Raw genomic sequence first — 22,414 nt, forward strand, 5'->3', positions numbered from 1 at the left:
TTTGAAAATTTCACCAAAAACAGAAAAATGAGACAAGTCTTATAACATATATATGGCACATATATAACCCTCCCCCCAACTTAAACGATGCTATGTCCTCATAGCATGAAGAACAACAGTATTGAGAGGAAAGAACAAAAGATTGTACCTCCGGGGGAATGTCAACCCCCATATACCTCGACCAAGTTGGAGGTTTTTGCATCAGCGTCTCCTTTCGTCATTCGAACGGCTTTCAAGGTCGACTCCTTCGGCTCTTCCAATGGAACCACAGCTAGTCACACAAGATCATGGCCAAAGCTTTATTGGACTAACAACCGCAACACGTAGCCGCACCCTTGCTTAGGGCTCCTGAATGCCTCATTCACCTCGACTTTAGATCCAATCCACCAAGGCTGGTGTGGTAGGACGTACACCCTGCAAAAGACTTAAGCTCGAACTACCTACTAAGAGCCAAATGACATTAGAACCGCCCGGCTCGTGTTATCCGGGCATCAACAAACATATATACAAAGAAAAATAACAAAGAACACCTCTCGATTTTCACGCAATCTCACGAGTCATACTTTTCTTCCCGAGTCTCACCGGAGAGAGAAGACACGGGTGGCTATACTAGACCATCAAAAAAGGAAAAGAAAAGAGATAGAGAAAGAAAGAGTTTATGTACGTTCAACCAAACGCGGGCTCCGAACATTTAGTATGCCAACAAGAGCTAATAAAATGAACATAGCACTCCACTCCACACTCTGCTTCAAAAATTGAATCCGACCATGCCACAAAAATAGATACTTCGAGTAAAGCAAGTGCCGAAGTCCTTTGAGAAATTTAATTTCAACCAAGTGCGCATTCCACAATAGATTGATTTTCAAAGAGTTGACAAAATCTACAATATAAGGATGGTAAACCAAATCAAATTCATCAACACCAACAAAATCAATCAATTCGACTTTTAAAAGCTCTTGCACTGGTGGAGACACGATAGGAGGGGTGGCATCGTCTAGACCTAAGAGTATTGAATGGTTCAAAATTTCTATGGAAGGTATCTCCTCAAAGGAAGGAGACAAACTCTCGGGTCTAGACACATTCTTTCCATCCTGCTCATTCAGCAGAGCATTCAAGAAGTCTACCTCCGCATTCGTTTTCTCAACAATAAGAAATTTCTCCCCCGGATCGTCACACAGAGAGGGATCCACAGGGGGAGAACACTGGACATCAGGCTCAACATCTGGCTCACCACTCCAATCAGACTCTGAGGAGTTATCAGAATCTAAACTAACATCTTTAGCAAAGGTATGCAGCTCAATTTCTTCTTCCATGGCATTTGAATTGGACTCTTGAAAATGTTTAACAAAAACCCTAGATTGCAAAGTTTGAGCCAATAGATCAAAGAAATCTAATGCTTCAACGGGTTCTTTATCAAACAATTTACCATCGCACAACACATCTATGAAAGCATGACTCTTGTGAGAAAGTCCATCATAAAAATAGTTAGCAATTTGAAAATTTTCAAAGCCTTGATTTGGGACCGCAATGAGCAAGTCCTTGTATCTTCCCCAACATGCATAAAATGACTCATTCTCTCTTTCAGCAAAAGTTTGAATTTGTTTCTTGAGAGCAAACCAATTGGTAATGGTCATACGACTTTTAAAAATATTGGCGTCATGAGTGGCTATGCAAAGGGGTGTAAAAGTTTGATTGGGACAAAGATAATCCCGCAAAGTCTTGTGCGGTGTGATGATTTGATTAGGACAAAGGTAATCCCGCAAAGTCTTGTGGGGTGTTTCCCAATTTGTTGCCGCCATTCTAGTAGATAAATAAGACAAAAAGTAAACAGGCTAGAGGGACTATGCCGCCACCTCTTTTCTCAAAACAGTTCTGTGGGGTTATGCCACCGCCACGGTTATATAGATAAAATGCAGCGAAAAGGCAATTGATGCTCAATCTAGCTTCGTTACACCTCAAGTCGAATTGGTGACTCCGAGTTCAAATTACACAAAGAAAAAAAAAATAAACGGAATACTTACAGTGGTTTGTCGAACCTCCAAATAAGCTATATAAAGAAATTTCCGGCAACGGCACCAAAAATGCTTAGCCTCGAACCTCGCCTTCCAATAAGGTTGAAACACCCCAAGTGTAGGGCTAGGTCGTCGATAGCATAATATCCGGAAGTCCGGGATCGTACCCACAGAGAATCGAAATATAGCTAGTTTGGATTGTAGGTTTATATGGTAGAGTGCGGCATTCAAGACAGCCAACTTGATTTTGCTTAGAAATGGTGAAAATTAAGGAAAAGACTAGAAATGAGCTTAATTAACTTAAAAGAGGCAAGTCTAGGGATCGTCCATTCTTGACAAAGGCCGCTACCGGTTCTCGATTATAACTCAAGCGAGAGTCACGACCACGTGCTCACGCCCGGAAGATTTAACTTTAATGACTACGTTTATCAAAAGATGTGATTAAAAGGAACTAAACAAACCTATTTTTGCTAATGTATCTAACACGTAGGAGGCCACGAGCCCTCAAAATGTCGCTTGCCAAGACCGCTTGACTAAACTTCATTCCAAGGAGTTAACACCCCTCGCTTAGACCAAAATAGCTAGATTAACCTAATTCCGAAAAGCATAATTTTAAGCCCGAATGTTTGAGAACCAAATAACAACCTAAGTCATTGGGAAAGATTAGCCCAAGACTTAACCGAAAAACTACTCACACATAATAAAAAGACTAGAAAACATGCTTAAGAAATGAAACATGATTAACCGATAAAAACGAAAATAAACTTGATATTAGTAAAGATTTAACAAGTAGCTACAACATTAACAAGCGAGAAAATAACATATGACATTTACTTACTTGAGTTCTTGAAGGAAATTACTAGAAAAGCTTGAAGAACATTAATGGAGTCCTAGAAAATAAAAATGACTTAAAGTGAAAAATAACTAGTTAGATAAAGATGAGAGAGGAAGACCCTATTTATACAAGGTGGCCTTACTCTCTCACAAAATATCCCAAAAAATATCCTAAAAGTAGCCAAAAGTGAAAAATAATCCAAAAGTAGAAAGTAGAAAAAGCAGAAAAAACGTGGATATTTCTCCAGTATGAAACGGTATTGGCCAAATCCCAGTACCGGTACAAGGCCTTCAAAAATACTGGAAAAACTGATCTCTGGACTTCATGAACCGGTACTGGGAATACCTCCCAGTACAAGCTTAACAGCTTTTTTAGACAACTTCGCGGACGCGCTCTGGAAACTCCCGAACTCGGATTTAGGCGTTCTTTGAACCGTTGGAAAGCTCGTCGAGTCTACTTTCTAACCCAAGTGGTTTTGGATCAAAAGTAGTTTGTACACCAAAAGTTATGACAATTCTACCCTCAGCACGTCGGAAGATGAGTAGCTTTAGTAAAATTCTCACATGTCCTTCAATTCCCTTGACCCTTGGGCGACCCGAGCAACCTCCAAACCATCTTTCGAGCACCACAATGGGGTGGCACATAGCCTTGAGTACTTGGGTGCACCTGGAGCATTCCTTGGCGTTCAAACGCGCCTTATTTATACAAATTGCCTGAAACACACAAAAACACACCTTACGTGCAAAATCGCATAAAAATGACAACATATATGTACAAACACAACATACTATAGGACTTAAGCACCAAGAATATGCATTATTGGGTGCTTATCACGAGCTCGAACACTTTAAAACTCGGCTCAGCTCAACTTGGCTCGTTTGCAGCCATAGTAACACGTCAATGAACCGTCATTTTCCTTAGTTTAGCCTCTAGCCCACAGGGAAATTCACAGTTTAGACGGCCAATTATAAACGCAGCCCGGCCCACATCAACCTCGGATCCCAACCCCACTCTCTAGTCTCTCTCTCTCTCTCTCCGCATAAAACCCTTCACACTGTCTCTCTCTTCCCCCTTTCCCACCAAATTTCTTCCCTCCATATCTTCGTCTTCACTCCTCCAAACCAATCACACAACCAATAGTAGTAGTAAGAGCGAGTATAATTCAAATCAATTTAGTTCAATTCAATTTTAGAGAGAGTGAGAGAGCGGAGTCTTGGTGATTCGATTCAGAAGAAACCCTAGGGCGAATGGGGAAGGACGACGAGGAGATGAGGGGAGAGATAGAGGAGAGGCTGATAAACGAGGAGTACAAGATCTGGAAGAAGAACACGCCGTTCCTCTACGACCTGGTCATCACGCACGCGCTTGAGTGGCCGTCGCTCACCGTTGAGTGGCTCCCCGGCCGGGAAGAGCCGCCGGGGAAGGACTACTCCGTGCAGAAGATGATACTCGGGACCCACACGTCCGAGAACGAGCCCAACTACCTCATGCTGGCCCAGGTCCAGCTCCCCCTCGAGGACGCCGAGAACGATGCCCGCCATTACGACGACGACCGGTCGGATTGCGGCGGCTTCGGTTGCGCCAACGGCAAGGTATAATATAGACTTCAATTTTTATTTTTGATTCCCTATTTGTTAGAATTGTTGAACTCGTTTGAAGAATGAGGAATGCTAGGAACGCAACTTGAAAATACAAATCCGGACACAATTGCATCCACAGCGATGCACGTGATCTGGCATACATCGGACGGTCCTTGACTTTTTGTTGAACAATTACTGGTTTGAGGATTTAGTTCAGTGGTTTATGTAAAATTTGCGAGAATGTTCGACAGTGCCTGGTTTGCAATGTGCCAGGCAGTGATGGATCCGTGGGGTGTAGGGATAATATGGAACAACCTCATGTTTGACTTATTAGTATTTGTTAGACTGTAACGAAATTGTAAGGTGTTAATGTTGGAACAATTACTGCAGAGAGTTTATGGAATGGATTACCTCTATTCTGCAAACTGAACGAAAAATACCAAAGTGAACATGACTGTTGTTTAGGGATGACTCGCAAACTAGGTCACTCTTTTTAAGACATTTCGCGGCTCCGCTCTCTCTTGTGCATGCAGTGAATAGCCATGCCATTCCCCAGGATAAAACAGCCCCAACAGTTAGGGTTAAAAGAGAATGTTCGACAGTGCACTGCAACCTCATTTCCAACCACCACCAACCCCCCCCCCCCCCGCCCCCCCTCTCTTTTCTTTTTTTATTTGGGGGGGGATGAAAGATAGGAGGAAAAATGTCAAGGGTCATCTGGTTTTTGAAAAAATGTGATTTATTTGTGGTTCTTAAGAGGGTGTCAAGGCTTCACTCCAACTAGTCCCATTACATATGGTAGTCTCCGTCCCACGTATATGAGGAGTTGTCTAGCCTAGCAATCTCAAGGAGAGTGAGCGGTTGAATCTTGAATGAACTATGGTCAACTCTTGTAATTTGAACTACAGACCTCTTGAACGGAAGTCTATCCTAGCGGTTATCTTATGAGAATGGTAGCTTGCTCTATTTTAGAATCAGCTCATTTGTCTATAGCAGACAATTAAATTTGTTTGGCACTAAAACTCTGTACAAAATCAGTAAACTGCACAATTTAGATTGGAGGTTCAGAATTTGTTCCATTCAATGGCTACCTGGATTATGAATGCATTCCTGTAAAAGAAATAATTCTAGTTATTTCAAAATGAAACAGCTCAATGTGGGCAGCCAAACACAGTTGAACATATTTCCATTTCTATGATTGCTGGATGATTTTATCCTATATCCAACCATGGACTTTGGTATTTAGAACCTCTAAATAGGTATTTCTTTGGCAGAACTTTTGAGGAAGTGCATGTACTCTCAGTATCTGCTTCTCGATCATACTGATAGACTGCGTCAACTTTTGCAGGTTCAAATAATTCAGCAAATAAATCATGATGGAGAAGTTAACCGGGCTCGTTATATGCCCCAAAACCCATTTATTATAGCCACTAAAACAGTTAATGCAGAAGTATATGTTTTCGACTACAGCAAACACCCATCGAAGCCTCCTCTAGATGGTGCATGCAATCCTGATTTGAGGTTAAGGGGCCACAACACTGAAGGATATGGTTTATCATGGAGCCAGTTCAAGCAGGGGCATTTATTGAGCGGTTCCGATGATGCCCAAATTTGCTTGTGGGACATCAATGCAGCTCCCAAGAACAAGGCTCTTGATGCTGTGCAAATATTTAAGGTACTTTTCTGTGCTTACAGCTCACATAGGGTACTTCTTCCTGTTTGGTTGTCTCAAGTGTACTATCATTTTTTGCGGTTTACATAGCATCCTCTAGATTGTGTTTTGACTTTTGATCATGGAATTACGGAGAGACTTATCACAGGAAAGAAAAATCGCACCGAAAACCAAGAATAAATTTAATAGAATTAACTTTTTCATCTTTTCGTTTTGCCTTTATGAAACCCTCAACAAATGGAATTCATTTACCTTGATGAGGAAAAAAAATACACCTTGCATGGTCTCTGGCTATGCTTGGTCAACGTGGAAAAAGGGTTGACTATCGTAGTCGTCATATTAATATACATAAACCAGGATTCTTGTGCATCAGGTACAGTTCCATTGCTCTTCCGTGGCTTCCACTCTATGTGAGTATAGATTATTGATTACAATTTGATATTTGCTGATTTAGGTTCATGAAGGTGTTGTAGAAGACGTTGCATGGCATCTTAGGCACGAATACTTATTTGGTTCAGTTGGGGATGACCAATATCTGTATATTTGGGATCTCCGGACTCCATCAGTCACCAAGCCAATCCAATCTGTAGTTGCTCATCAAAGTGAAGTAAGTGCCCAAAATTTCAGAAGTCCCCAAGATGCAATCTGGTATACGTATATTTATGTTGTCTATTGATTTCTGCTTGAAAATAGTTTGACTTCTATGTCCTCTGATAAAGTTCACCATATTTTTCTTAACTTAGGAGTGGATCTCAAAATTAAAATGCTGCTTACACTGACAATTTTAAATAGCTTTTCTGAATTGAGAGTTATATTTGTGTGTTGTTGCAGTTTCATGTATTATGAAATGGTCATGATAATTTATTCTTTTTCTTCTGGCTTAAACTGCATTCCTCTGTTTCTTTTGGTGCTGATGGTCATGTTAAATTACGCACCTATTTAACCTCATTGGAAAATAAATGAGGTTACCTCTGTTGGAGTTGAATTACTTACAATTTTCCCCTTTGCTTTTGTGGTAGGTTAACTGCTTGGCTTTTAACCCCTTCAATGAATGGGTTGTGGCGACAGGTTCTACAGATAAGACTGTGAAGTTATTTGATCTTCGCAAGATCTCCACAGCTCTCCATACATTTGATTGTCACAAGTAAGAGTTCTTACATTGGCATTTTACATCATGGGATATGTATTTTGGAACTCTAGAAGAAGTTACTAATTTCTGTCATCAATTTTTTTTAAGGATGTGTCCGCGTGTTTAGGCACGTGTTAAATTCTACCTCTCGACCTGACTCTTGCTTGTGATGCATGAATAACAGGGAGGAGGTTTTCCAAGTTGGGTGGAATCCAAAGAATGAGACCATTCTAGCTTCTTGTTGTCTTGGGAGGAGGCTTATGGTGTGGGATCTTAGTAGGTTTGTTCCCCCCCCCCCCCCCCCCCCCCCCCCCCCCCTCTCTCTCTCTCTCTCTCTCTCTCTCTCTCTCTCTCTAGTCCCCTTCCAATAAGGGATCCCTTATTGAGTTAAGGACCTCCCCTTTCCCGATCAAATTTTGATGATCCAAACCGCTCAATGTGATCAAAACGTGATTTTAAAGGTCCCCGCTAGAAACTAGCAAAAAATATAACCAGAAAGGGCTTGATCCGAACACTTTTTCATAAAAATGCATTTATAGTTTTTCTACAAAACAAAAAAACTGCTCGGATCAAGCCCTTTCCGGTCATATTTTTTGTTGATTTCTTGCGGGTACTCTTAAAATCGCGTTTTAAACACATTGAACGGTTCGGACCATCAAAATTTGATTGGGAACAATGTCAAACTCATGAGGTCCTTAACTTAGCAAGTTAAGAGATCCCTTAATAGAAGCTCACTGCGAGTTGGTTTTTTAGGTGTCTAATTAGTTGTCCTTGGATAACAAGTGGATTAGAAACCCGGTCCATGTAACATTGTGATACTGGTACTTTGGAGGAAAGGGAGTTGCATATTTGTTGATTAGTATGGGGAGCAACAATTTATCAAAGAGAATTTAACTTCTTGCCTAACTTTCTACATCTTTAACTTTGAATTTTGAACCATGCAGGCTACTGTACCTTCGAGCCTAAACCTTTTCTGCACTCATTGAGCAAAGTTATTTCTTGATTTAAAAGGGAAAAGCTTGAATGGTGGTTTGCTTTGGCCATAATTTCTAGCCCTAAGATGATGGAGTTGTTTGTGTCACGTTTAAAACCTTCTTTTTGGGGCTGTTTGGATATCCCATTAAACAGTTTAACTTACTCTATAGCACTTGGATTGAGCGTTTGGTTGTCTGAAATGAAATCATGGCCATAATTACCAAATTAGCAGTAAGGATAGTCTTCGAGGGGAGAAAATTGTTAATATGTTAGCTAAATAGGAAGTATTAGCTAGGACTTTTGCTGGTATCCTTGATTAATTCTCTATGATTCGATATGTTTAAATCTATAACTCTGATTGAGATGCTAATGTTTATTCTGCTAATCTTTCTGCATAAAGCTCAATAACACTTGAAAAAGCATGGGTAGTGACTGTTAAGTATGCAATGGCCTGGATTGTGTCATACTTCTCTGACCCTTAATTCTTATCCAGGATTGACGAAGAACAGACACCAGAGGATGCCGAAGATGGCCCACCCGAGTTGCTTTTCATTCACGGTGGTCATACAAGTAAAATTTCCGATTTCTCATGGAACCCTAGTGAAGATTGGGTTGTTGCTAGTGTAGCTGAAGATAACATACTTCAGATATGGCAGATGGCAGAGAACATATACCACGACGAAGATGACCTACCAGGAGATGAATCAACAAAAGTTTCCTAAATTATAGATGCTCGAACTTGAGGGAGAAATAGATAATCAATTAGAATACGATCATTTAGGTCTATGCATCTTCTTTTTCTCTCCTTCATGTGTATTTGTTATGTACCATTTCATCTGAGCTAAACTGCAGAGTGGTTATAATTTATGCAGTCTTGGTTTGGAGTATACCAAATGTGACTAAACACTATGTCTCGGCTTGATGTTAAGCCTATGGAAGTTAAAGAAAACTCTTATCCGGAAGAGTATGAGTCACACATTCATTGATTTGAGACACGGGAATTCATGAAGCAGCGGTGCATGGAGGGACAAAGTGAAGAACCTGGCATTGGCCGAGAATTGATGAATGCAGCACGATATGATATCAATTTGGTTGGCCAAGTTTCAAAGAATCAGGCGGGGCCAATTTACATGGGAACAGTACTTGGAAAAAGCCATGGGTCTTGTAGGTCAAGGAGGGGTGAACCATGATCGAACATTGCTACTCAATCAAGCTTAGGGGTAACAACGAAGGTGATGCCGTGGATGACAACGTGAATGAAACCAACCAGTATCTGAAACAGAACCGAGGACCAAAAACCGTTCGTAACAAATGGAACTAGGCTGAATGCATCAAGAGACTTGGAGGATACAAGTCAAAATCATTCGAGCTAGATTGCACCAACTAGGACACTTGGATCAATTTGTCATTTTCTGTATGTGTATGAACCTTGTGAATAACACTTTTATCTTTTATATTCACCACATGAAAGGAGGCTTCTAAAGCAATTAGGGCATCACTTTTCAAAGAAGACAACAAAGATTATCAGATTATTACTCGAAGAAGATAGAAGAGCAAGAAGCAGGTTTCATATGGGACAAGAATAGAAATTGATTGAAAGACATTCAAATATAGACACACAAAAAATAGCTAGATAAATAAATAAAACAGTTGATGAAGACAGAGCTACTGGCAATTCGCAAGGCTTGTCGAATGGAGAAGGCACTGGGTTTGCATAGAGCAATTGTTGAATCAGATAATCTCAGTTAGCTATCAAATCAAATTGAGTGTCTCAGAGCTGGCCGGTTCCACCTTGGTGTTGCTTATGTAGCAGATGGAGGAACCGATGGTGCACCAACCATCAAGCGGGACTCGAAGACGCTAGGTCCACTCCGGATTCCGCATCCGAGACGTTCAATAATTTTTAAAAAAAATTAAGTGGGCATGTTAAAAATCAGCTTAATCAGATATGTGTAGGTGCTCAATCGAATCTTTCAATTTTTTTTAAAATTATTATTGAACGGCTCGGATTATCTGTGGGGAAGCCGAAGTGGACCCTGCGTGATGACTGGCGCATCGGCGGTTTCTCCTTGGTCGGTGTCCCTAGCTTTTTCGTTCCCCGCTAGGGTAGTCAATACAGTATTTGTTTTGAATTTTACAAATAGTAAAATCCTAGGAAAAACATATTAAAGTGCACAAATGCGAAAACATTTGTGGCTCAGGCTAAGTTCTGCTAAGATTTTTTGGCTTTTTCTTATTTGTTTTGATTCAAATTTTTTTCTCATTTGTTAATTTTGCACCTAACTTTTATAGGTCGTCTCATCAAGACAAATAAAAAATTATGATTTTTATCCAAATAATTTTTAAAATATTCAAAATAAAAAGCAAAAAAAATACTTATGATACTCTACGATTCCAAAAGAAATGCGAGGGATATGTACGCAAGATCTCATGCCGCTAAACATGTGATTAGAGTTTGACGGAGGAAACAAATTACCACTAGTAGTATGATAAGGGTGATTATTCAATGTTACTGAAGCATCAATACGAGGACTTATCCACCACACATGGACGTGGAGTTGCACGATTTGCAGCGGAATCCACACCAATAAGTGGTAACAAAAAACTTGGAGAACTACATGGTGTTGCTCTAGGAACAGGTAATTATAATTAGTTTTAGATAAGGACACCAACTACGGGTGTCACGCCCCGCCCCGCAAACGGCACCCAACGTGGGCCCGAGTCGACGCGACCACGTGACATTCCACACCAAAAAAAAAAAAAACAAACCACACCTCACAACCTGTCAGAATAAACACCCAGCGGAAGACTTATCACCTTAACATAAAAATGAGTCGACGTATCGACCAACCAACATCGATCTCACACAACTAAACAACAATATAGTTTTACAATACTTTAAAAATTTTACACTTTAATACATCCACCAACGACTTATTTATAACTTACATAAATCAACTTTTTAGTTTACTACCTACAACCAACTCGTTCATCCACATCATCTAATGCTAGCCCAATCACTTCTCAACACGATGACCGGTAGTGGACCCACTCTACGCAACCTGCTACCTAGCAGACCAAAAAGGAAAGCCAGAGTGTGTGAGATATAGAAATGCTCAACAAAATATAGCAACAACCGAATAAATAACAACCAAAATATAAATTCTCAACATATCTGAGATACTCAAATGTACATAACAAATATATATAATCACCACATCCTCCAATTACAACATAACAGTAATATCCAACAGCTAAAAGATAATCTCAACTTGTCAACAGTTTATCGAGAAATTAAGAGCAACACCGGGCACATAGCCAATAATTTAAGGCATAAAGCCTTTTGGCATTAAGCCAATCACCGGGCACACAGCCAATAGTTTAAGGCATAAAGCCATATGGCATAAAGCCAATCACCGGGCACACAGCCAATAGTTTAAGGCATAAAGCCTTTTGGCATAAAGCCAATCACCGGGCACTAAGCCAACAATCAAGTTCAATTCAATATAGAACAACATATATGAATCAAACACTCACATATCATAAGCTAAACAACAATAGCATGATATACACTCACCATTACAGCAATATCTCATTAAAGATAACCATATCGAAAGCTTACTACGATTAGCAAGATATACATTCACCACCACAGCAACATTTTATTGGGAAGAACCATATCAGACACACTCACCTTTGCATCGACCGAGATATACACCAAACTTACGGTTTCGGCACCTCCTATTTGACCGGCTTGTTACCTAGCCATAAGCTACCATATTAGCATATGAATCCCTTGGAATGTTTAAGTAAATATATGATACACCCCATAATACATTCACCATGCTAACAAGTGTCAAATGAGCTTAACAATGCCACCAACACCCCTAAACCATTTAACAATCATTTGATACCAAATTATAAAACTAATAAGGTATTAGACAATACCCAACGAATACAAATATGTCCATCTTAAGGCTTAGAAGTGCCCCCAATTCAACGTAAGAGTATAAATATGATATAACTCTTAAAATCGATTCGAAATCATGACCATCCTGTTGTATTTCGACCATAACTTCTTATTGATTTAGAACCAGGTCGTCAGACTACCACCATTAAAAAGTACACCTCTGGTACATGAATTTTGATATAAAATTTGTCCTAAACGGAGTCTGAATGACCAAGATACGCTCAAATGAAGTTACACATCTAAAGCAGAATTCACAGTTTTCAGCAGAACAGTCTGCGATCGAAAGCTCATTAAAAATCACATACTCAATATTTTCCAATAATACCAACACCAAAACATCATCAATTGATCAATGTTTAAGACTCATGAGAACCCATGTCCACCCAGCATGCTTAAACTTGAGGAATTTCATGACGAACACAAGCCAAAAGCTGTCCAGAATTTCAGAAGTACCAAAACCTGAACTTTAATTCAAAAACTGCTATAATCTAGAAAGAGCCACGACACAACCCAAACATATTCAGAAAGATATACGAGTCTAGTTTTTGAATCAAGAAACGGTGCGTAAAACCGATATCCGAGCAAGAAGTTATGCCCGTTTTTCCAACACGTGTATGTGCTGTCTGCACAGACGCGAATCAGACACCAGTTCGGTTCATAATTTTTATCTTTTTCCACATTACTCAGAAAATTCTGAAATTTTTACAGTATAAACTAAACTCACAGAGTCATCTACAGTAAAATTATCAGAAAATCACATGATAGGAACGTCAATGAGAAAAATTCGTCAAAACAGGACAAATTATTTACTTGTTCAAACACAGTCATGCATGCTCATCATATACACGAATTTTCTGGAATAAAACTCAACTCCAACCTAAAAACCCCTCTCCCATGGCTTCAATTCAAAGTATATTAGATGCAGAATAAGAAACCTAGCATGAGAAATATAAAATTCAACACTTAAAAATATGAAGATTACCTAATTAAGCTTCAAAACCCTTAATCCCTTTCTTCCTTCTTCTTCTCTCCTCACGGCTGATCTCTCTCTCTCTCTCTCTCTCTCTCTCTCTCTCTCACGTTGGTACAAACCTTTCTGATGGGTTTGTTCTCTTCTATTTTTTTATTTTGTTTTAAAAGATCACACACACACACAACACCACACCATACACACGGCACACATGCACCATTCTAATAAAAAAAATTGCACTCCAGCCCTTTAGGTTATTAAATATAACATTTAAGCACCTCAATTAAAAAGGACGTTACAACGGGGGCCAACTAAGGCCATCCACAGTGGTATAATCAAATGTCAATTGTTTTTAAAGTTAACGATGTTTGTGCAAAAGATGGCTCACAATGGTATAATCAAACTTAACAACATCCTTAAAAATAATCAAATTTTAAGTTTTGGATAATCAAAACTAGCAACATTTTTCAATAATCAAAAGCATTTTTAAGCTTTGGATAACCAATTTTAAGCTGTGGACCCCTTATTTTGGTTATGGACTAGAAGCGACCATTGTGAACCTCAACATTGGTAAGCTTAACAACCTCTTAAATGAATAATCAAAAGCTGATGTGTCAACTTTTGGTTATCCATTTTTGATTATACCATTGTGGAAGGCCTAAGACCGCCAAGTCGGAAATTTATTTAGTGGTCTTGAAACATCACTTACCCAATATGCTATCTTGTTTGTGATATCGATACACTTAAATAATCATTCATAGTATTGTCCCTTGTAAACAATGTGTTGCTGTAGTACATCCGTCGCACCAGTGGCGGTTCCAAGAATTTTTAATAGAGTGTTCAAAAATTACCTTAATAACTCTACTAGCTAATCTATTAACCAACAATATATGTACAAAATCTCATATAGTTGTATAAATAGTGTGGTCAAAAAACATAACCTTTACTCTAAAAAAATTAACTACAAGGCAAAATGAGAACTTAAAAATACATATTATTTATAAAAAAAATTAAATTTTTGAAAGTTGTCGTATTACGTGATAGACAGTGTCAACATTTATTGAGAGGATAAAATTTTATAATTGTCCTAGATGAGTTCACATATTTTGTGTCCAACATTTAACCGGCTTATCAATTTACTAAAATATTTATGAAATAAATTGTAGCGAGTATGTTGGGGTACTCGAAAATATGTTGATCTTTAAGGTGACGTGAGGAGATTTTCTATCGTAGTCTCAAATTTGAAGGGATATTGTTCAAGTTAACAGGATTTGCAATGTATTTGAATTTTTTTAAAAGTTTTGTCCGTAATTCTATAAGCTAACTAGAGAAAAAAAAAGTAGTTATTATTATGAATGCAAAATCAACACATTTAGACCATCGACAATAAAGATGGAGAGAGAACGCAGAGCATAATACTTACACCAATAGATTCTTCTTTTTCTATTTCTTTTTTCAACTTTTTTATTATGATTATAAGCTCTATTTGATGTAATGTATTAGGTATTCAAATACTACCTAGATTGATGGGTTGTAAGTGGGTTGTGACTGAGTGTTTAATTGATTTTGGGTTGGGTGTTCAATTCTTTTTGGCTTACGTGTTCAAGACTATTAGAATTTAGGTATTTATTGATATTTGAGTTGGGTGCTCAAATAAATACTTACTCATAATTTTTACATGTATTCTAAGCAAATAAAATTTGTTTGGGTGTTCAGTTGACCATGCAATGCAACACATAGAGCCGCCTCTGAGTCGCACTACCATTACCGAGATGGACGGCTGGATCGATCGCACTACACGTTGGTGCACTATAACACCCGGGGTCACCGGTGTGTTAGCGTACCACGGGACACTGCCATAAGACAAGGGAAATAATTTCTCCCAACTTTTCTTATCGACCGGCGGACATAAATTCTGTTTGACAAGGCCTGCCAACCGGTATACTGTCCCCAGTCCCCACGCACATCACAGCGCACCCACGACTAATTTTTGAGTATTGGGTGGGTATCACGTGGTGCCCGCTTGGCACATCTGAGCCATTTGATGCGATTTTGAACGACTCAGATTTGGAGAGAGAAATGAGAGAGAAAGAGGAGGAGTGAGAGGAGAGAGAAGGTTTTAATCTGAGACGTCCAAAAGTGCATCGGACTGCTCGGGAGTGCCGAGCGGGCACCACGTGGGAATACCCGCTCGGCACTGAAAATTTCTCCGCACCCACACCCGGTACATCCTGTACACGTATGTCATAAGGTCATGTCATGTATGTGAGGATGTTATTGTGCGGGGCGGGCATACAGATGGGTTATGATGACCGTAGTAGCATAAATACTATGACTCTTAAAAATAAAACTCTGGAAAAGTAAATAAATAGGAGTAGTCAAAAATAAAAATAATTAGGCTCCCAAACTGGCTGTTGATATTTTTGACTCGCTAAGACTCTTGAATAGATTCGAGTTCAACTTAAATGCAAGCTTGGCTCAAGTTCAGCTTGTAAAATTTTCATTTAACTCGAGTTTATTTAAAATTAGCTTGACAAATGAACTCGAACATTTTAAAACTCGGCTGGGCTAGTTTTGGAGCCCTACACAGAACTCTCGAGAGGAATCAACAAAAGTTTCCTCAATAGAAAATGCTCGAATATCCATGCAATTTCCGTTTCACCGCATTCCGAACTCCACATGATTCCCTATCATATGAAGGAATTATTCATGCAATGTCTTCTTTCTGTTGCACAACATTTCGAAAATGACTTGTGTTGTGGGTAAAAACTTCATATGATGAACAACGGGGAGTTTGAGCGCCTCCGTAATTATACTTTTGGATGCGCGCGATTGTGCACCCCGTAAATAACTTATTCACTTTTTCATTTGCCAGAAGGGGGAAAAAAAGAGAGAGAGATGACGACACTGTATGCCAGAAGAAAGGGACGGCCCAATTACACGAGGTGGCTAAATGGTTAAGTTCCAGGCCCATTCGAAGTGGACAATCAAGCCAACTCACATCAACTTTGATAAAACTCTATGTACAACAGTAGTATAAGAGAGATAATTTAAGAGTGAAAATAAAAAAAAACGATAAATCGAATCGAAAATCGAAATCAGACCAAACTGGTAATTTAGTTTGGTTTTTAGAGCTAAACGGTTTATTTCGTTTTGGGTTTTAGCCAACACGAAAAAAATTGGTTCCGTTTGGTTCCCCACCCTCCGATCCCGGATATATCCTTGGTCAAGTTTAGTGTTAACTTAGAGTAGTCTAATATGGAAATTAAATGGTGAAAGTCTACGGATTTTCTTTTTCCTTGCAGTAAAGTGGATAAAAAAAATCAGAATAAACCAACCAAACAAAAGCAAACCTAACCAACAATATTTGGTTGGGTTTGTAAAATGTCCAAACCGAAATGTCCGGTTTGATTTAGAAAAATCATCTAAACTGGATCAATCAGAACTGTACACTCCTAAAGTAGAAAAACTACATCCCTCCAAAAATGGTAATTTGACTCGCAAAAAAAGTGAAATTAAAAATAATCATTTCTTGAAAAATAAATTGGGAAAACTATTTTTGTGCCAAAATTTAATTGTTTAGCAACTACTACTATAAAAAAAAATCGATGCTGTTTGGTTATAGAACCGAAATAAGAACTTATTTTTTTTCTAATAATAAGGTGTGTTCCACAAAAAGGTGAATAAGTGCTTATTTTTAAAAAATGTAATTTCAAGCTCAAAAATCATGTGCTTACGCAAATAATTTTTCTATCACTATGGATCTTGTTTGATAGATCTCATTGAGATTTTTAATACGGTGCAAAAAAAATTGAAAATTTATTTTTCATTTACATTATTTTTGAGTTTAAAAATGTGAAAATAAGCTGCTTATTTGAATTTTGTGAAACAAAGCTCCAAAATAAGTACTTATAAAATTAGAAGGTTTCTGGAACGGGCTCTAAGTACTACTACTACTTTGTGCCTTAATTTAACTTAAAATAATAGTAATAAACATGAAGTAATTATAATCGAACGGCGCTCAATCTTGTACGCATCCCAAAGAATCCGAAAAGAGATGAGCAATTTACACGGCACGCTCCACCACTTCTGCTATTTGGGGAAATTCGCCCTAAACAGAAACACGAATTGGGCCGGAGCAAGAGGCTTTATCTTATCTCTCTTTTTCCTTTCCTTCCTTTATCACGGGGAGAGAGATGGAGAAGCCTACAACTCAGACTATGAGAAAAAACATATGAGTACCCTCTAGGATCCGGTCTGGCCTGTAAAATCTCTAGGCTTCAGATTTGACTGGGCTTCTTTGGCCCTGCCTAATTTAAATCCCACCTGGACCGGCGCGCTGGTATTTATGGTGCACCCTTCACGCACCAACAATCTGCCTTTTACGTCCTGTGCCTATCGGCCCTATCCTCAACCAACTTTTCGGCAGTTCAATTGGTCGAGACTTTTGCATTTTATTAAGGAGTTGTGAATTTGAAATTCAGTAATGCTACACACACAGATTTTATACACAAATTTGTTGTGGGGCCCACTTCGGGTCCCACACAAATAATCCGAGCCGTTCATTAAATGTAAAACATTTTTTCAAGGGCCTCCGCAAAAAATCAGCTCAATCCGATACCTATAAGTGCTTGATTTAATCATCTAACTTTTCATTATCCTGAAATTTGAATGAAAAGTTAAATGATTGAATCGAGCATCTGTAAGTATCGGATTGAGCTGATTTTTTGCGGAGGCCCTTGAAAAAATGTTTTACATTTAATGAACGGCTCGGATTATTTGTGTGGGACCCGTAGTGGGCCCCACAACAAATCTGTGTATAAAATCTGTGTATAAATGCTGTGTGTATAGCATTACTGTTTGAAATTTTTAACTTCCATGTGAGTTTTTATCCTTCTTTGTATTTGTCGAATTATTTAGCAGGACTTGTTTTTCAGTTTCATGAAATTTTGTTACTTGTAGGTTTGATGTGACTAAACAAGCTATTTGTTGTCTCTGTTCGAATTTTTTTCCGTCTTGGTTAGTTTTTGGTCAATTTTTATTTCGTCTCGACGAGTGCATTAAGACAAAATTAATCTAGGAAAATGAATTTGTATCATATTTTCAAAATTTTTAATTTCTCTCGTCGAATCGTACCAATAATTCACACACAAAAAAATTCGAAAAATAAAAAAGTCAAATTTCTTGCTTCTAGTTGTGCCAATAATTTTTCTAATTTCTCACGTCTAGTCGTGTGTGTTTTGAGAGAGTTTTAGAATAATAAGTAGACAAAGATAGATAGAAAAATATTAAAAAATAATAATTATAATAGTATAAAATTTTATTAAGAACCGTGCAGAGAAAGCGGTTGGGTTTTGAACCTCAAAATGAACATATTCGCGTCTCCTCCTAAAACACGCTAGGCGTGCGCAGGTTAACAGCCGATTTTTCCGCCGACTTAAGTACGCTTTAATTGAACCCGCCCGTTGAATTTCAACCCATGATATCACGCCACGTCATCTTCCACCAAAAGGAGGAGGCAAGTTTTTTTTTTTTTTTGGGGGGGTTGTTGTGGGCCCCACTGATCTGGCTGTCGGGACATGCCCACTGAGATCTTCCCACTGTCCCAAAATCAGCGTGCCGTATACACATGTCGTATCGTATGTGATGGATGGGATCGTATGGTGGCAGCCTTCGGTACATGCGACATACTGTAGATTTTGATATACATGCCCCCGGATTGGATTGGAGTTGGTTGCATATACAATGTCTAGCCACACAGCATTCCGACCACAACCTCCTTGCGTACATGTGGAGTCTACGCATGCAATAAGATAGGTACACAACATACAATTACAATCCCCTCACATAAATATAGGTCCCATGTATATGAGGAGGTTTTGTGGTTGGGTTGTGATGGTTGAATGTTATGTACGCAGCATGACTCATATGGCAATCTCGCCTTTTCCCAAGAGCTGCTAGGGACACCAATTATAGAAAAAACCCTTAGCAGAACGGGACCTTAAAATATGTTTGGTCATCGTCAATATGATTCAAAAAACTGCTTTGTTTGGATTGATATTTGAAATTTTTTTTGAAAAATAGTAGGGGTAATAAGTGGAGATAGATAGAAAGAGAAATATTGGGAGTAGGAAGAATTTAAAGGAAATTTTAAAAAAAATACTTTTTGAATCCTAAAGAAAACAAGCTAGAAAAAAAGATGATACTCTAATTCCAAAAGAATGCAAAAGGTATTTACGCAATATCTCGTATGATACTCGTAATAAGTGAGGTTCTGTTTCAGAATACCTTTTTAGAAAAGGAAAATTCTAGAATCAGCCCAATGGGCTGACAATAATGAGTATGTGAATATGTATTAAATGGTATAAAAAGTACACAGAAATACGTGTTTTCCTTATCTTCAAGTGTAATTATCGTCAGCCCAGTCGACTGACAATAGCAAGACCATTTAAAAAATAAGTACTTATTTCAAATTTTCAAACTAAAAAATAATGTAATTTTTTTTTTTTGCTCCATATAAAAAATCTTAATAAGATCTATCAAACAAGATCCATATTGTTAAAAAAATTATTTGCGTAAACACATTATTTTTAAGCTTAAAATTGCGTTCTTAAAAAATAAGTACTTAAATCGAGTTCTAAATAGACCTGGATAACAGGTTGTGTCGGGTTGTGTTCGTGTCGTGTCAGTCGGGTTTGTGTCACAAATCACCCAATCCGAACCCGACCCATTTTAGATTTCGTGTTTCTCGAATCGTGTCATTTTCATGTTTCGTGTCAGAAATGCTCAACCCTAACCCGTTAACTTTGTGTCCGGTTCGTATCGTGTTTATCGTGTCTGTTGTCCAACTCTATATAGAATTACAGATATACCATATATTATATATATATGTTCGTGTTAATGGGTGACACAGATTAGTAACCGCGTTGGTCGTGTCAATTTCGTGTCTCGCGTGTTTAATCCTAACCCGATCCATTTAGAATTCGTGTTCTCTAAGTCGTGTTATTTTCGTGTTTCGTGTCAGAAATGTTCAATCTTAATCCGTTATCTTCGTGTCCAATTTGTATCGTGTTTCGTATCCATTACCCAGCTCTAGTTCTAAACAAGGCCTGAGTAGAGTTGGGACAAAGGAGAAAACAAATTACTACTAGTAGTTTGATAAGGATGATTATTCGAGGCTCCTGAAGGATCACCACGAGGACTTATCTACCACACATAGATGTGGAACTCCACACTTTGTGGAGTGCAATTTTGTTCACCCTCTTCAAATAGTGAACATTATCCTTCCTCTTATTAGTTAAAATGGTGTAGGTTACACCCATGCAATACACTTTTTTGTAAGTATGACAATATTTTGTGATGGGATCTACACCATTTCAACTAATAAAAATGAAGATAATATTCATCATCTTTAGTGGAGAGTGAACAAAACTCAACTAGTTGTAGACTTGTAGTGTGATCCACACCGATATATTATGATATATATATATATATATATATATTTATTTATTTATTTTGGAGAACTACACGGTGTTCTTCTAGGAACGGGTAACAATAACTATTTTTAGATGGGTTTAGATAAGGTCATGAACTACGGGAGTCGATTAAGATTGCCAACACGAAATATTATCTGGCGGTCTTGGGACATCGCTACGTAACGCTTCAACACCTCTACCCTATATGGTACAGTAGTATTTTGTTTGTGATATCGATACACTTTAGTACTCCTTCGGTTCCAAATTGTTTGTTCGGTCCGCAAAACGATAACTTAAAAATAATGCAATTTTTTCTAGTAAAAATTCAAACTTTTTTTATAAATTAAAAATACTCATTGATATCTAGTAAGGTGTTGAAATTTTTTTTATTTTTTCTTGCAAAAATTATATTATTTTTTACCCTCCGTTTTTGCGGACCGGACAATCATTTTAAAACGGAAGGAGTAATAATTATTCATAGTATTGACCCTTGTAAAAACGTTTAGTAGATATATAGGACGGGTGTTGGTATACCACGGGACGGAGTAAGGGGGTGTTCCAACTCCAAAAAAAGAAGGTTTTGGAAAAAGGAAGGTAATTTCAAGCCCAAAAATTATATGTTTATGCAAATAATTTTCCTATCAATATGGATCTTGTTTGATAGATTTCATTGAGATCTTTTATACGGTGCAAAAAAAATCAAAAAATTATTTTTCATTTTTATTATATTTGAATTTAAAAATTAAAAAAAAAGAACTTTTTAAAAAGGAAGGTTAGTTGGAACGGGGCCTAAAACCTTTTTCTTATCGACCGGCGGACATAAATTCCCTGTGACAAGGCCTGCTTGCCGATATTAGTGTCCCCACCCACATCATGATCACAGCGCAACCACAACATCCTGTACGTCCATCCATCAATAAGGAGGTCATATTCACCTCATGTCATGTCATAAGGTGAGTCATGTCATGTCATGCATGTGAGGATGTTATGCCGCGGGCGAGAGGGCATACATACGGATGCCATGTGTGTATGCTCAGGTCATCATGACCGTATACTACTAGTCTACTACCACTCTCAAAACCAATGCATATTTTACGTATATTAATATAACTTCATAAATATCTATACATATTTTTCGGATATTAATACATATTTTATTTATTATCTTAAATTTTTTGAGCGGAGGTTAAAACAAATATCTATACATATTTCTCAAAATACTGAGTACTACTACTCTATTTTTTTCAAAAAATAATAAAACTATGGAAAAGTAAATAAATAAATATAGTAGGATTATATATATAGTAGTAAAAAAATGAAGGTAGAATCGAGACGCATGCAAAAACTCTCATCATTCTGTCCTCTGGGCTGGGGCTATGACCCACGCAAACGGGTCCTTCCCATGCTCCTCCTCTTTTCTTTTCTTTTTCTGAAGCTTCCGATTCCCTCATTTTCTTCCCACAATGCCCTTCTTCTTCTTATTTACACCTTCTACCATCTATCTTATCGGAATTATCAAAAATGCTATACGCATAATTCTGACTATCCAGATGTATTTGAACGGTCCAGAAAAAATTTTAACTTTTTCAAGAAAGAGTTTAAGAGAATCTTGGTCATTTATTATAACAATGAACAGCTAGAGATTAGTTGCGTATTATGTTTTACATAACCATTATATGTATAGCACTTTTGCGGAATTATCCGCCCTCCATTGCTCTCTATATGGTTTTTGTTTTATAGCGATGATTGCTTATCCTAGTCAACTTCATTATTAGGAGTACTAATGGTAATCTGTT

At 38.1% G+C, this 22,414-nt stretch overlaps 1 protein-coding gene and 1 long non-coding RNA gene across 2 annotated transcripts; one reads left to right on the forward strand and one right to left on the reverse strand.

Annotated features, from left to right (window-relative positions):
* The first annotated feature begins 3,843 nt into the window (after window positions 1-3,843).
* LOC131299246 (WD-40 repeat-containing protein MSI1) lies at window positions 3,844-9,165 on the forward strand. Its single transcript, XM_058324885.1, has 6 exons — window positions 3,844-4,439; window positions 5,776-6,102; window positions 6,554-6,706; window positions 7,119-7,243; window positions 7,413-7,508; window positions 8,697-9,165. The coding sequence occupies exons 1-6, from the start codon at window positions 4,095-4,097 to the stop codon at window positions 8,923-8,925; spliced, it is 1,275 nt and encodes a 424-aa protein (XP_058180868.1). The 5' UTR covers window positions 3,844-4,094; the 3' UTR covers window positions 8,926-9,165.
* Window positions 9,166-11,021: 1,856 nt separating this feature from the next.
* Window positions 11,022-13,335, reverse strand: LOC131299285 (uncharacterized). Its single transcript, XR_009190673.1, has 3 exons — window positions 13,156-13,335; window positions 11,898-11,964; window positions 11,022-11,272 (listed from the first exon to the last, which is right to left on the reverse strand). It is a non-coding gene; the product is annotated as an uncharacterized LOC131299285 (long non-coding RNA).
* Between the last annotated feature and the right edge of the window lie 9,079 nt (window positions 13,336-22,414).

The sequence above is a fragment of the Rhododendron vialii genome, chromosome 8a, assembly GCF_030253575.1.
Source record: "Rhododendron vialii isolate Sample 1 chromosome 8a, ASM3025357v1".
NCBI lineage: Eukaryota > Viridiplantae > Streptophyta > Magnoliopsida > Ericales > Ericaceae > Rhododendron > Rhododendron vialii.